The sequence below is a fragment of the Rana temporaria genome, chromosome 4 (assembly GCF_905171775.1).
Source record: "Rana temporaria chromosome 4, aRanTem1.1, whole genome shotgun sequence".
In the NCBI taxonomy this organism is placed as follows: Eukaryota; Metazoa; Chordata; class Amphibia; order Anura; family Ranidae; genus Rana; species Rana temporaria.
In genome coordinates, this window is record NC_053492.1 from 263,823,675 (window position 1) to 263,837,679 (window position 14,005).

Genomic DNA, 14,005 nt, shown 5'->3' on the forward strand with positions numbered 1-14,005 from the left:
TTAGAAGTATTTAATAATTAAACATCAATTAAACATTAATACTGCTTCCTGATGCTTGTATTTCTCAACTATCCTGAGCAGGACTTACACCTATTTTGCTGAAGAGATGGGATTCAATGAGTTCCACTTACACCTGAGACCTGTACAGTTTGAGTTTGCAACTTACAAGGCACAAGCTGACCAGATTCCACCCGCGTTCATTACATCTCTCCTCGAAGATGACACCAGTGTGGACAGGTGAGTTATGTATATTTTCATGATAGAGATACAGGATCTAAGGTATGCATTTTTAAATCTGTACAACTACCGGTATCTTGCATTATTTTCCTGGACTGACAATTAAGATGGTCATACACCAGCAGATTCAGCTACCCATTCTCACTGTACAACAGCTGGATTTAGTACAGTAAAACCTTGGTTTGAGAGTAAATTGGTTTGAGAGCGTTTTGCAAGACAAGCTAATTCTTTTTATAAATTTTGCCTTGATATACAAGCAATGTCTTGATATAAGAGTAGCGTCATGTCACAACTGAGTATAAAAAAGAAAGCCTCTAAGGCCGCGTACACACCATCGGTCCAAACCGATGAAAACGTACTAAAATTCAGTTTCATCGGTCCGACCGTGTATACGCCCCATCGGTCTGTTGTCCTTCGGTCCAAAAAAATCGAACCGATGGACGGCTGACCGACAGGTCAAAACCAATGGTTAGTACACAAAAGCATCGGTTCAAAACCCCTGCATGCTCAGAATCAAGTTGACGCATGCTTGGAAGCATTGAACTTAGTTTTTTTCAGCACGTCGTGTTTTTTAAGTCACCGCGTTCTGACCCGATCGGTTTTTGAAAAGATGGTGTGTACGCACATCAGACCATCAGTCTGTTTCAGCGGTGAACCGATGAAAACGGTCCGTCGGACCATTCTCATCGGATGGACTGACCACGTGTACGCGGCCTAAGTGTAGCAATATGGTTACATTTAAAGAAGGTACAACAGTTAGCAACGTATTGCTACACTTCGAGGTGCCTCTTTTCTCTTTTATACCCTGTAAAAAAAATGCTTTGATATTCAAGTGCTTTGGATTACAAGCATGTTTCTGGAACGAATTATGCTCGCAAACCAAGGTTTTACTGCATAACAATGCAATACATAAGAGATTTGGCTGGGTGGTTCCCAAGCTGAGTTTTCTGGAAGAAAAATATCAAAAGATTTGCCTGTCCCATGACCATATTCACTGATCTCATTCTGAACTGGCTGCTCCATTTCCAGTTAGATATCAACCAGCCAGATTTTTTACATGAGCTCCAGTGTAGTGGCATATCATCCATGGATGTAAAGGGTGCAGTGCACACAGTCCCTAAGGATTGGGGGGTGGGGGTCCTGTGCCCCCACACATTGCCACAACATTGGAAAATTCTGGTTCTCTGTCTGGGGAAGGAGCCGAACGGGGCCACAAATAACAATTAACCTTATGTATGTTTGGAGCTGAGTGGAAGTGGAACCCCACAACTGCCGGGCATCTACACTATACATGGCAGCTGTCATTTCACAGGGAGAGAAATGAATGTTTCATCTGATCCTCTCCCCTGCTGCTTTCCCAGCACACGATATTCTCCACATCTCAAGCGATACATGGATCGTTGGGATCCCTGTCATACTGACTTTGGAGCTGCCCTGCTTCTTCTTTGATGGGATTTTGTCTCCTCCTGCCTGTTGTTTGAAGATTCTCTACCATACATCTTGGCGGATGCTCACCTCATCAAATTCCCGACCCAAGGCCTATTACACAGAATAAAGTAATGTCCCGTCCAAAAGGCTTTTCAATGCTTTTCTGCATAATGTCACTTTGACATAAGGTCACTGCAGCACAATTCTTGAAACTCCAGGTATTTTCAGTACATTTAGCAGTACACAACTCACTGACAGAAGTCCACAGAGTAGAGCACTTCCCTCATTCTCATGACTTCCCATACAGTGGTCCCACAAGTGCAGAACACTTCACTGTCCCAAATAGTTACAGCCATCTTCCATAGATATTACAGTCTCTTGGCATAGGCATTACTCACACAGGTTGTTTCTTCCCCACACACAAGGGAAATCCTCCACAGGCCCATGGGCCACTCTAAACCAAGCCACGGGACCAGCTAAGCAAGAGTCAGCGAGGACAAGGTTTCTCTGTCTGCTTTCAAGTTTCTTCACTCACCACCCAGGCAGTTCAGCCTTGTAGAGAATTAATTTCCTCTCTGCTGACAGCATTACATCTTGTAGATCGGGAGTGTCCTACTTCTATACCCCAAGTGCACTGGGCCCCACTCACAGCTTACATCTCCACCCGTTACATCACTAAAAGAGGGGCAACAATTAAAGGGCACTAACACCTGCTAACAGTTGCAGCTGTAGCATTTGTGATGTGGAAGAGTTTGGGTGCTGTGGAGTGGCAGGGGAGAGGATTGGATGAAATATCCCTTCCTCTCCCTGTGAGATGACAGCTGTCAAGTAACCAGCGAGTGTTTTGGCAGCACCCCCTGGTTACATAGTGTAGATGCCCAACAGCTGTGGGGGTCGGCTCCCACTCAGCTCCTTCCCCAACAGTCATGGGATTAATTGTTATGTAACCCAACTACTAAACAGCCTGATTGGTGCTCAGCAAACCCACCAACATTCTACTCATAATACCTGAAATATTAATATTCTTAAACAAAAATATTGCATGTATATATGGCTTCTTAATTGGTATGTATTTATAGAAGATTCATGTGTTTGCATATCGTGCAGATATAGTTTACTTTTAATATTACCACAATGTATTTTTAAGAATAAGTGTATTAATAAAATGTATCAATAGTCACAGCATCATCCTACCTTTGTTCATTCTTTATATTCCATGTATTATGAGTAGAATGTTGGGGGGGGGGGGGGGGGGGGGTTGTCTATAGTACAGTTTTATAATGATCTTTACTGGAAACTGCTGCCCCCTTCAAAACATTCTTAATATTAATAATAATTAACTTTTTGACCTAGAGACAGCAGTGTCACATTTGTATTATTAATTGTTATGTGTGGCCCGCTTGGCTCCTTCCCCAGCAACATTATGTATCACTTGAGTGTAACTTGCTGAATCAGCACGCAGTGCACTTTCTTTTTCTCAGGCAAGGGTAGCAACTTATGATCTTTCATACAGGCCCACTACTTTCAGAAAGTTCAACTGTTCCAGAATATGTGTATTTTTGTCAACTAGGGCAAGAGAAGGATGTGATGCTGTGATTTGAACATAATGGCCCGGATTCACAAAGCACTTGCGCCGACGTATCTCCAGATACGCCGCGTAAGTGCAAATATGCGCCGTTGTATCTATGCGCCGGACCCACAAACTAAGATACGCCTAAAAACAGACTTCATCCCACCGACATAACTTGCCTATGCCGGCGTAGAGTGGGCGCATATTTACGCTGGATGCATTTGGCGCTCCCATTGATTTTCTATTCAAATATGCAAATGAGGGAGATACGGCGATTTTCGAACGTACGTGCGCCCAACGCAGTGCGCGCAAAGTCATACGTCCGGCGTAAAGTTATGCCCCATAAAGGAGGTGTAACTCAGCAGCATCCATGCAAAGGGCTGCACCAGGGAACACAATCCGGCGTATTTTATGTTGGACGTGAATATGGCTGCGCGTAGGTTACGTTCACGCTGCAGGCAGTGATCCGATGTATCTTAGGGAGTAGTTCCGACGTGATTCTGAGCTTGCGCACTGGGATGCGTCCACGGGACGGCGCATGCGCCGTTCGTTAAACGTATCTGGCGCTCGGCCCATCATTTGCATGGGCTCACACCTCATTTGCATGGCTCACGCCCACTTCCACCTACGCCGGCTTGCGCCTAGGAAACCCAGCGCAGTTTTGGCTTTGTGAATTCAGTTCTTGCCTCTCTGCGCTGCGTTGGCGTAGCGTACAGGAGATACGCTACGGCGGCATAAATGCGCGCCGCTGTCTGTGAATCCGGGCCAATTTGTTTACTAAAGGCTTTATACAAGAACAAAAAAGCTCCTGACATATTCCAGCATACACACCAATGTTGCAGTCATTTAAGAAGTCATTGAAGAAGCATTCTTCCCACTGACCATCATGCTAAAGTACAATAAGCTGTACATATAGTAATTATTAGCAGGGGTTTCTTATAACTAAAGTTAATTTAAGGGTTCTTTAATGTTAAGGAAGTTTAGGAAAGGTTGCGTTTTAAAAAAACACTACCCCTGAATCCCAGCTACTCTGGTAAGCAACTAAGGACCGGTATTAATCTTTTATTAAACCTTACTATGAACCCATGATGGTGATGAACTAATGGGCTTAGGAAGTGGGAAGGGCAAGTCTAGACACTTATATGCCAGACCAACAGGCACTTGGAGATACTTGCTGTGTGGTGCTAGTGGCAGCTCATGTATGTCTTATATTCTGGGTGATTTTATTATATTCTGGGTGATTTGTTTTTCTTTCTGAGATACAAACATAGGGCCAAATCTTCAAAGGAGATACGCAGGCGGAACTGCTGTTCAGCCTGCGTATCCCTGTGGCTATCTTTGGAAACGATCCTCAGAAGGATTTTTCCAAAGGTAGTCAGAAGATCCGACATCTGTAAGACACTTACACTGTCGGATCTTAGGATGCAGTACTGCATCCGCTGCTGGGGGCATTTCGAGTCGAAATGCCGGCTAGCGTATGCAAATGAGTACTTAAGCAGATCCACAAAGCTTTTAAGCTTTGTGTTTTCTGCGTAAGTTACGATTTGCTTGCGCAAAATTAGGGCTGGTTTTACAATGTGTAAAGTTAGTACACCATGTAAAACCAGACCTTTTTTTCGATCGCCGCGTTTTTTTTTTTTAATTTTGATTTTTTTTTTCTGCGCATAACTTTTTTTTTACCCGTCGCAACTTTATTGTCCCGTCGCAATCCACAAAGCCCGACGTAAATTACCCGTCGGGAAAAATGACGTCACACGCATGCGCAGTACGTCTGGCGCGGGAGCGCGCCTCATTTGAATAGGAATCGCCCCCTCGAGCAGACGACCGCCTTGCGACGGAGGCACTTAGGTTACACGGCGTGTAATTTCTAGGTAAGTGCTTTGTGGCACTTAGGTAGAAATTAAACGCCTGTGTAACTTAACTGCTGAAAGTTAAGTTAGGCAGGTTTTTTGAGAATTTGGCCCATAGTCACTAATAGTCACATTTCAATACATAGTGTAAACAGCACTATTAATTTGGCACAGTAAATTACAATATTCTCATAGCTGTTTAAATACTTACAATACAAAGTTTAAAATACAAAAAAGTTTATTGAAATTTACTGTGCGAGATTAATAGTCCTGTTTACACTATGTATTGCAATGTGACTATTAGCGACTATGTATTTCAGAAAGAATAAATCACCCAGAATATAATTTCCCTTGAAGAAGATATATACACTAATAATTCTGAAACATGTTGGGATATATTCAAGAAACCCATATGGACTGACCACAGCATGACTCTGGCAGCACTTGGGTATACTTGTCAATATTGTGTTTGATTAATCTTTGTGTATTTTTGAGTTGTGTACACTCACTTTCAAAATTGCTTTGTATACGTTGTTTTTATACGCTGTATTTGCCCTTTTACTGTGTTTTGTACTTAACAAAAGTGGCATCATTGTCTTTTAACTACACTTGCCTATACTATATTCTCTGCCTGAAAAGTCCAAGGGGGTCATTCCTTTTTGCATTTCAATGCATATTTTTTTCATGTATAATTAGGATGTTGGGAGTCCCATACACCCTTCCCCTAATACCATTTCCCTGATTAGAGGAAAGGTACACCCCTCCCCCCCTCTACATAGGCAGAGGAAAGAAGAAACATGCAGAGCTGTACTGTGACAAGACAAGCTCTCTGCTTATCTAGTTATAGCACCCACCCTGACACAAGTTTTCATCTGCTTTTATCTCCTGTCTCTGAGAACTTGTCAGAAGTTATCATGCTGATAACAGAGGATTAAAACAGCAGAAAGACACGGGACTTAGTGCTTTGGAGAACGATGAGTAAACACTACAGATATAAGTCTAGGTCAAATTTTATAAAACGGGTTTACATTCATTTTAAGGTACATATTCCTAACAGGAAGATTAAAAAATCAACATAATATAATATGACTATATATTACACTAAATGATATCCTTGTTCTCAAAATGTAATCTATACACATCCACTACTTAACGTATAACTAAACCCAGGACTCTGCATTCACTGTGTCTGGTCTCACGCAGTACACAGAACATGTAAATGCAATTATTTTGTAGCTATAAACTGCTAAATACCCTTTCTCAACAGCAGTTAGAGCAGCCTTGTGACTTATATCAGTGTATGGTTAAAGCTTGTAGGAAGAGTTTTCATTCTACTTTGACTGTCCTATGAGGCTGCATGACCCCTACCCCCTGTCTGGACAGTGTTGATTGGCCCTGTGCTGATCCAGTGTCATCTTAAGAGCATTATAGGCCCCCGGGCAATACAGTGCACTGGGGCCCTGTCTACACAATCACGCACGAGAATTTACTGACAAAAATCATAAAATTTACTGGCAGAACCACATCTTTTACTGCCAGTGCAAAAAAAAGTACCTAAAATTACAGTTTTCAGTGCCAAACAATGCAAATGTCAGTATTTAAACTATAAAATGTCTTCATTGACATGGAGGTCAGGTTACTCTAACCCAGCCAGCACAGAGTTTCCTCTTACATCAGAGTCTGCAGGATTCCCCCTTACAGTGAAAGGGAACTCTTATGTAAAGGGGAACGCTGCAGATCATGATCTAAGGAGGGAACTCTGATGTGGAGGGGGGCTCTGGTGACCAGAGACCACCTTATATCAGAGTCCACTGCTTTCTTTTTCCCACTTACATCAGGGTCCGCAGACTGAGTTCCCCCTTGCATTGTAAGGGGGAATCCTGCAGACTCTGATGTAAAGGGGAACTCTGATGTGGGGGGCACTCTGGTGACCAGAGACCACCTTCCGTAGAGTAAATACACTAAGGTAAGGGGGGTCACTAATATAGGAGTGGGAACCTTTATATCAGTGCCCCCTTACATTTTTGCATTCACTCCCCCCTTACATCAGCAACCCCCCGCACTCATGGAGGACCGGATCTTCTCTGTGATTTCCGCAAACTGGGCATTAGCAGTTCTAACCCGTCACTCTCCACAATTTTTTACTGGAGTTGCTGGGCAGCCGGTGGGGCCCCCCAGGCAAGCAGGGCCCCCGGGCAACTGCCCAGCGTGCCCAATGGAAAAGATGGCCCTGTGCTGATCACATGCACCTTCTCATATAAAAAAAAAAAAAACTCACACACAAAAGTGAGCATGTACAGAGGGACTCCAAAGGCTCTGTACCATAGTGAGTATAACAAGAATGCTTTACTGCATATACAGACTGATTTTACTGCTGTGGGTTAAGTTACACTTTAATGGCCCTGTAATCGATTTTTTATTAAGTTGTTCCTTATTATGTTTTTCTGCCTCCTCGTAACAAGCTCTGTGAGCTCCCAAGCCTCATTTCCCCCCTTGCTTATATTTGTTTGCTATGAGCAGTGGTTGCTTCAAATCCCATAGTCCATAGTCCCTAGCTAATCTCAGAAGTGAGCAAGAGGGGAAGCGGGGGTTATGTTCCTACATGGTCCATGGTCTTACATGGGACTATAGAAAATGAAGGTAACAACCCTCTAACAGGAAGTTGGATCATAAAAACAAAAACAAATAATTTGGAGATTTGGAGGAAGCTGAGAGCAATAGAAGGTACTTTTTTGAGTTAAGAATACATACCTAAATAAAAAAATAAAAAAATATGGATCAAAGTTTATTGTTACTTTCCCTGCAACTCAAGCAATGTATTGAAGGAAAGTAAAGAGAACAAATTCTGTTCTTTAATAGTTTTGCCAGTCGTTGTTATTTACCCAATAGAATCAAGTTATTTATTTTGCAGATGTTTTTGTCACTATTAATTGCAGGTATTCGCCCTCTGCACAGCTGCTTGCTATTCATGAGGTGGATGACAATCAGATTGGAAAGTTCAGCTTCTGGACAAAGGAAGGCATTTTACAGGTGAGCTGGTTGGGTTTTATGTCTACAGTTTGGGTTATGTGTAAAAAAACATACTTTTTTGTTTTATATTTTTTTTATGGAAACTATAATACTTTCAGGTTACATTTCTCTATGTGTATTCAATATATGTTTTGCAAACAAACTTCAAATTTATTGTACAAGCATGACACTGCATTCCTGGAGCATTCTAAAGTAATAAAGAGCACAGCAGAAGCTGTTTGCTCCACATTATCCATTTATAATTGAAAATTTCTGTATGCGGAAAAGGAACGGGGAGAGAGTCACTCCACTGATGCATGTACTTGTGTGTGTGAATTTCAGCTTGAGCTATTGTGCTCTATAAACAACAGTTTTTTTCCCCTCAAAGTAAATAAGGTTAGACAGAAAAACGCATAAAGGGTGTTTCTATTTTTTAACAATTTTAGTCACCAAGAAGAAAAAAATTGTATTGTTTTTTGGGTAAATGACTCGATAGTGTAGTAAACAGAAGGACAGCCCCAGATTTAATAATTACAAAAGCAGGTAAGTGATAACAGCTCCCAATTTTTTTTTTTTTGATAGGTTCACTTTAAAATGTCTTAGGCCTTGTACACACGGTCGGTCAAAACCGATGGAAACGGACTGACCGTTTCATTGGTCCAAACCGATGGTGTGTGGGCCCCATCGGTCCGTTCTCCTTCGGTCTAAAAATGTAGAACTTGCTTTAAAATTCAACCGATAGACGCCTAACCGATCGGTCAAAACCGACGGTTAGTATGCAAAAGCATCGGTTAAAAGCCCGTGCATGCTCAGAATCAAGTCGACGCATGCTTGGAAGCATTGAACTTGTGTTTTACGTCACCGCATTGGACTCAATCGTTTTTTTAACTGATGGTGTGTAGGCACATCAGACCATCAGTCAGCTTCATCGGATCGTTCTCATCGGATGGACTGATCGTGTGTACAGGACTTTATAGATTTGCTAGATTACTGCATTCCTGGAAGAGGTCCTGAAACAATAACATTTTGGGATTTCATTTTAAGCTTCTGAGTAAGAATGGCGTGGAAAATTTACAAGTGATACTCAGCTGTCAAGTTATCCAGAAAAATTCCCTGATAGCTGCAACTCAGCTGGCTTTCTTTTGTCAGATGTCTTCATGGCTCACCAAGCAGGTTATGGATACAAAGGTTAGTAACCGGATTTAAGGTGGTCTTACACCTTAGAATTCCATTAGAAAATCCTTGTTTTCAGGCTGTTTGAGTATATAAAAGTAAAATTGGTTGTAAACTTCAGATCATTAGCAGCCCGTCCATAAGGGGCACTGGGACGTCGCCCCCCCTAATCCATTCGCCCGACCCCTAATCTCAATGCAGGGCACCGGATGCATTAATTCCAATGTTTCTTTTTTATTTGAAGCACATGATTAGAGCCTGAGGTTCTAATTGGCTTTAAAAAAGGGTGGGCTCGGGGCGCAGAGCACTGCTCACTGAGTCCACCCAGTTGTGTGACAAAAGCAAATTAATATTTGCTATTGGAAAAAAGGAAAAAAACTGCGCTAAGATACCATTGACAAGAGGGAGTAAAAAAAAAGGAAAAAAAAAAACCTTCGGCCAAAGCCTGGCCTATTCACTCTGAGAGCTGCAATAAACAAGTAAACAATAAGTACAAAAAGAAAATAGTGAGAAAAATAAAAATTGCGCTAACTCTAAACATATGAGCCTATTAAAGGCACCAAACAGTGATATTTGAAGACCAGTAACATATAATGCTATATATAGCTGTGTCAGAAAATATATATATTGTGTGATGGGAGTGGGTAGCCACTAGATGGCACTAGATGACCATATCAACACCCATTAATGTTAATATACATTATTATAGTGATACCAACAGTGTATACATTTCAAATAGACATATATGAACAGAAACTGAAAATCAAAGTAAACAACACAAGTAAATATAAATTATATTGAATTTTTTTTTAATTTACTTATTCTTTATTAATTTTCATCATCTTTTAAAAACAACAGGTGGTTACATTCATATATCTTTTTACCATTTCTGTTTCACATATTTCATACATGTCTTCAATATTCAATATAAAATAAAAGGGGGAATTATATTGAATTTAGAACTGTAACAAAAAAGTCCATAAATTCTTGATGAAGATTTCATCGGAAACACCCGTGAGTTGTGCCAAATATCATGTAGTAGATAACGTGACCAAAAAGAAACGGTGATACAATCCTCCACCAGTCTAATGATTGGATTCTTACCAGAACTCCATGATCCCTTATTACAGGGGATCATGAACAGCATATAAAGGGCAATCACTCCCAGTCATGTGGTTCAGACGTATATGATCCAATTGGGTCTCATTCACAAGTGATGACAGCAATATCCACCATGTAAAAACAATGATAAAGGCTCCACATAGTGTATTAAAAGAGTAAAAAGATTTATTTTTAAAAGGTAATGCACTTATAGAAATGCAGTAAAAAGATCGCTATTGAATCTGATGTGTCGGCCGGAACACAAATTCACAGACACCCGTCCACTGGGGAACGCTTGGAGCTTGTTTGGGTGACGACAGCACGCTGCTCCGCCCTACGTCCGTTTCGTAAAAACTTACTTCTTCCAGGGGCCCCTGTATCACCTGAGGCCAGTCACTTCACTGGCTATATGTGAGGTTTTACAACCACTTTAAAGGGATGATTTGACTATTGTTTTTTGACCAGAATGAGCAAAAAAATCAACAAGCAAGAATGGAAATGTTGTTGAATTTAATGGAAATTAACACATTTCTAAATATTGAATTTGCTCCTGGCCCAGAAAAAGTGTAACCAGTCTCATTTGCATGCACTTGTTATTGTTAATCCAGCAGTAGAACATTTGTTGTTCTTATACAAAAATTGAGACGTTGACATGCTATTTGAACATAAAGGGGCAGATCCACGTAGATCGGCGCATATATCCGCCAGGCGTATCTAAGATACACTACGCCGCAGTAACTTTTTTTTCGAATCCTCAAAGAATTTGCGCCGTAAGTTAAATAAAATAAACCGGAACAAGCTAATGCCGTAACTTTTTTTTTTTTTCGAATCCTCAATGAATTTGCGCCGTAAGTTAAATAAAATAAACTGGAACAAGCTAATGCTTCCGACGGTGACGTCATTCTACGCAAATCCCTATTCGCAAACGACGTAAAAAAAATCAAAATTCGATGCGGGAACGAACGCCATACTTAACATTGAGTACGCCTCATAATAGCATTGGTAACTATACGCCGGAAAAAGCCAAACGCAAACGACGTAAAAAAATGTGCCGGCCGGACGTACGTTCGTGGATCGCCATAACTAGCTAATTTGCATACTGAACGCGGAATTCGACAGAAACGCCACCTTGCGGCCGGTGGAAAAATGCATCTACGATCCGATGGCGTACTAATGCCGCATACAGACGGTCGTTTTTTGTGATGAAAAAAAACGAAGTTTTAAATCATAAAATAAAACAACGTTTTTGAAACATCATTTTCAAAAACGATGTTGCCTACACACCATCGTTTTTTCACAATGCTCTAGCAAAGCGAGGTTACGTTTCACCACTTTTTTCCATTGAAGCTCACTTCATAACTAGCTTCTGGGCATGCGCGGGTTTAAAAACGTTGTTTTAAAAGTCGTTTTTTGCTACACACGGTCAATTTCTGTGAAACAAAAACGACGTTTTGAAGAACGACACAAAAAATTCGAGCATGTTCGAATTTTTTTTTGGTCGTTTTTTTGAAGACATAAAACGACGTTTTGCCCACACACGATCATTTTAAATGACGTTTTTTAAAACGTCGTTTTTTTTCAGCACAAAAAACGACCGTCTGTACGCGGCATAAGACGTACGCCTGTCGGATCGATCCGAGATACAGTCGTATCTTGTTTTGTAGATACAAAACAAAGATACGACGGGGGAAATTTAAAATTACGCGGCGTTTCAATAGATACGCCGGCGTAATTCTTTTGTGGATCTGCCCCAAAGTCTTTTAAAACTTGTCAAGTCCATGAAGGCACAAGTGAATGGTCAAACAAGTGATTTTTAGATTTTCTCATTCAAACGTTTGAGCAAAATTCTACAGGTGTAAGGTCAGCATTAGAGTAATCCTATAGAGACTTTGCTACAATTTTTTGTCTCTCAGATATATCCAATCATGTTGCCTGTTCTGAGAGTTATGTTAGGTTATTTTTTTAAGGTAAAATTAACCTGTTACTTCAGTATAGATAACATGATGAGTATAAATCAGCTAATACAGACCAGACAAATTTCAGCTTTAGGGAATTTCATCACGATAAAAACCTGAATTAATTGCTCTCATTACCGGTAATTAATTGCTTTCATATCAACATATCTTATGTAAGCTAGCATGATTTTTAATTCCAAGCAACCAGATACCATAATCTGTCTAACTTGTTTAACAGCATTTGGGCTTAGAACATTAATTATAGGTGTGCACATACTGAACTTTAAATAGGTAGCATCTGTCTTTAATTTTTTTGTCATCTATAAATATTTCAAGGTATAGTAAAATGTTCCAATGAGACACCAGGAGAAGAAAATGTGTGCCCATTTGTATAAAAAAAAACTGCAGCTATATGCATTGCAAGTATTTTTAGCAAATGTTGATTACAAATGTACTTTTATTTTTTTACCTAAAAATAATATTATATTTTACCAAAAATTGGGTATTATATTGTGTACTAAAATTCATGTGTATTCAAGTGTATTTTTTCCCCCAAAAAAATTGCATTCGAAATACTGCTACGCAAATCTCGTGTGACAACAAACACCATTTTATTTTCTAGGTTCTCTGCTCAAAAAAATATATAATGATTCGGGTTTCCAAGTAATTTTCTAGCAAAAAAAAAAAAAAATGCAGATTCTTAGATGTATGAGAGAAATGTCAGAATTGGCTCATATGCCTTTTGATGATCTATGCACTTCTAAACGCTTGTCTGCCTCTATTATATTTTATCTCTAAATTAATTACTTCTTCATATCCAGAATGCACTCTCTTATACTTGAGAAGTCCACACACTTTGGGCCAGATTCACAGATGAAATACGCCGGCGTATCAACTGATACGCCGGCGTATTTTCAAATTTCCCGCTTCGTATCTTTAGTTTGAATCCTCAAACCAAGATACGACGGCATTTGGGTAAGATCCGACAGGCGTACGGCTTCGTACGCCTTCGGATCTTAGGATGCAATACTTCGGCGCCCACTGGGTGGAGTTTGTGTCCTTTTCCGCGTCGGGTATGCTAATTAGCTGTTTACGGCGATCCACGAAGCTACGTGCGCTCGTCGCATTCTCTTACGTCGGCTTATCCCGTCGTAGTGTTAAGGATGCTATTTCAATGGCTTATATTTAGACTAGCCATGTTAAAGTATGGCCGTCGTTCCCGCGTCGAATTTTGAATTTTTTTTTTTTTTGCGTAAGTTGTCCGGGAATAGGAAAGGACGTAACGCACGTCGCCGTTCAAAAAATTACGTTGGTGCGACGTCATTTCGCGCAAAGTACGGCGGGAAATTACAAAACGGAGCATGCGCAGTACGTTCGGCGCGGGAACGCGCCTAATTTAAATGATACACGCCCCATTTGAATTAGGCGGGCTTGCGCCGGACGGATTTACGCTACGCCACCGCAAGTTTACAGGCAATTGCTTTGTGAATCAAGCACTTGCGCTGAAAACTTGCGGCGGTGTAACGTAAATGGGATACGTTACGCCGCCGGAATTGTACATGAATCTGGCCCTTTGAGTGCATCTGTTTTCAAGACCCCTTATCGACCAAATACATTTCTTCTATTTATAAACTCCTACAAGATGACACTTATTTAGCTCTAGACATTCACCTATACATGCG

The 14,005-nt window shown here is 40.7% G+C and overlaps 1 protein-coding gene across 1 annotated transcript in view; it reads left to right on the forward strand.

Moving 5' to 3' along the window:
* Positions 1-14,005, forward strand: part of LOC120937196 — a 186,649-nt gene that overhangs the window by 78,525 nt on the left and 94,119 nt on the right. The window contains exons 21-23 of the mRNA XM_040350213.1: positions 82-237; positions 8,022-8,115; positions 9,139-9,282. Of these exons, the coding sequence (XP_040206147.1) occupies positions 82-237; positions 8,022-8,115; positions 9,139-9,282 (394 nt within the window). The remainder of the gene's footprint in view (positions 1-81; positions 238-8,021; positions 8,116-9,138; positions 9,283-14,005) is intronic.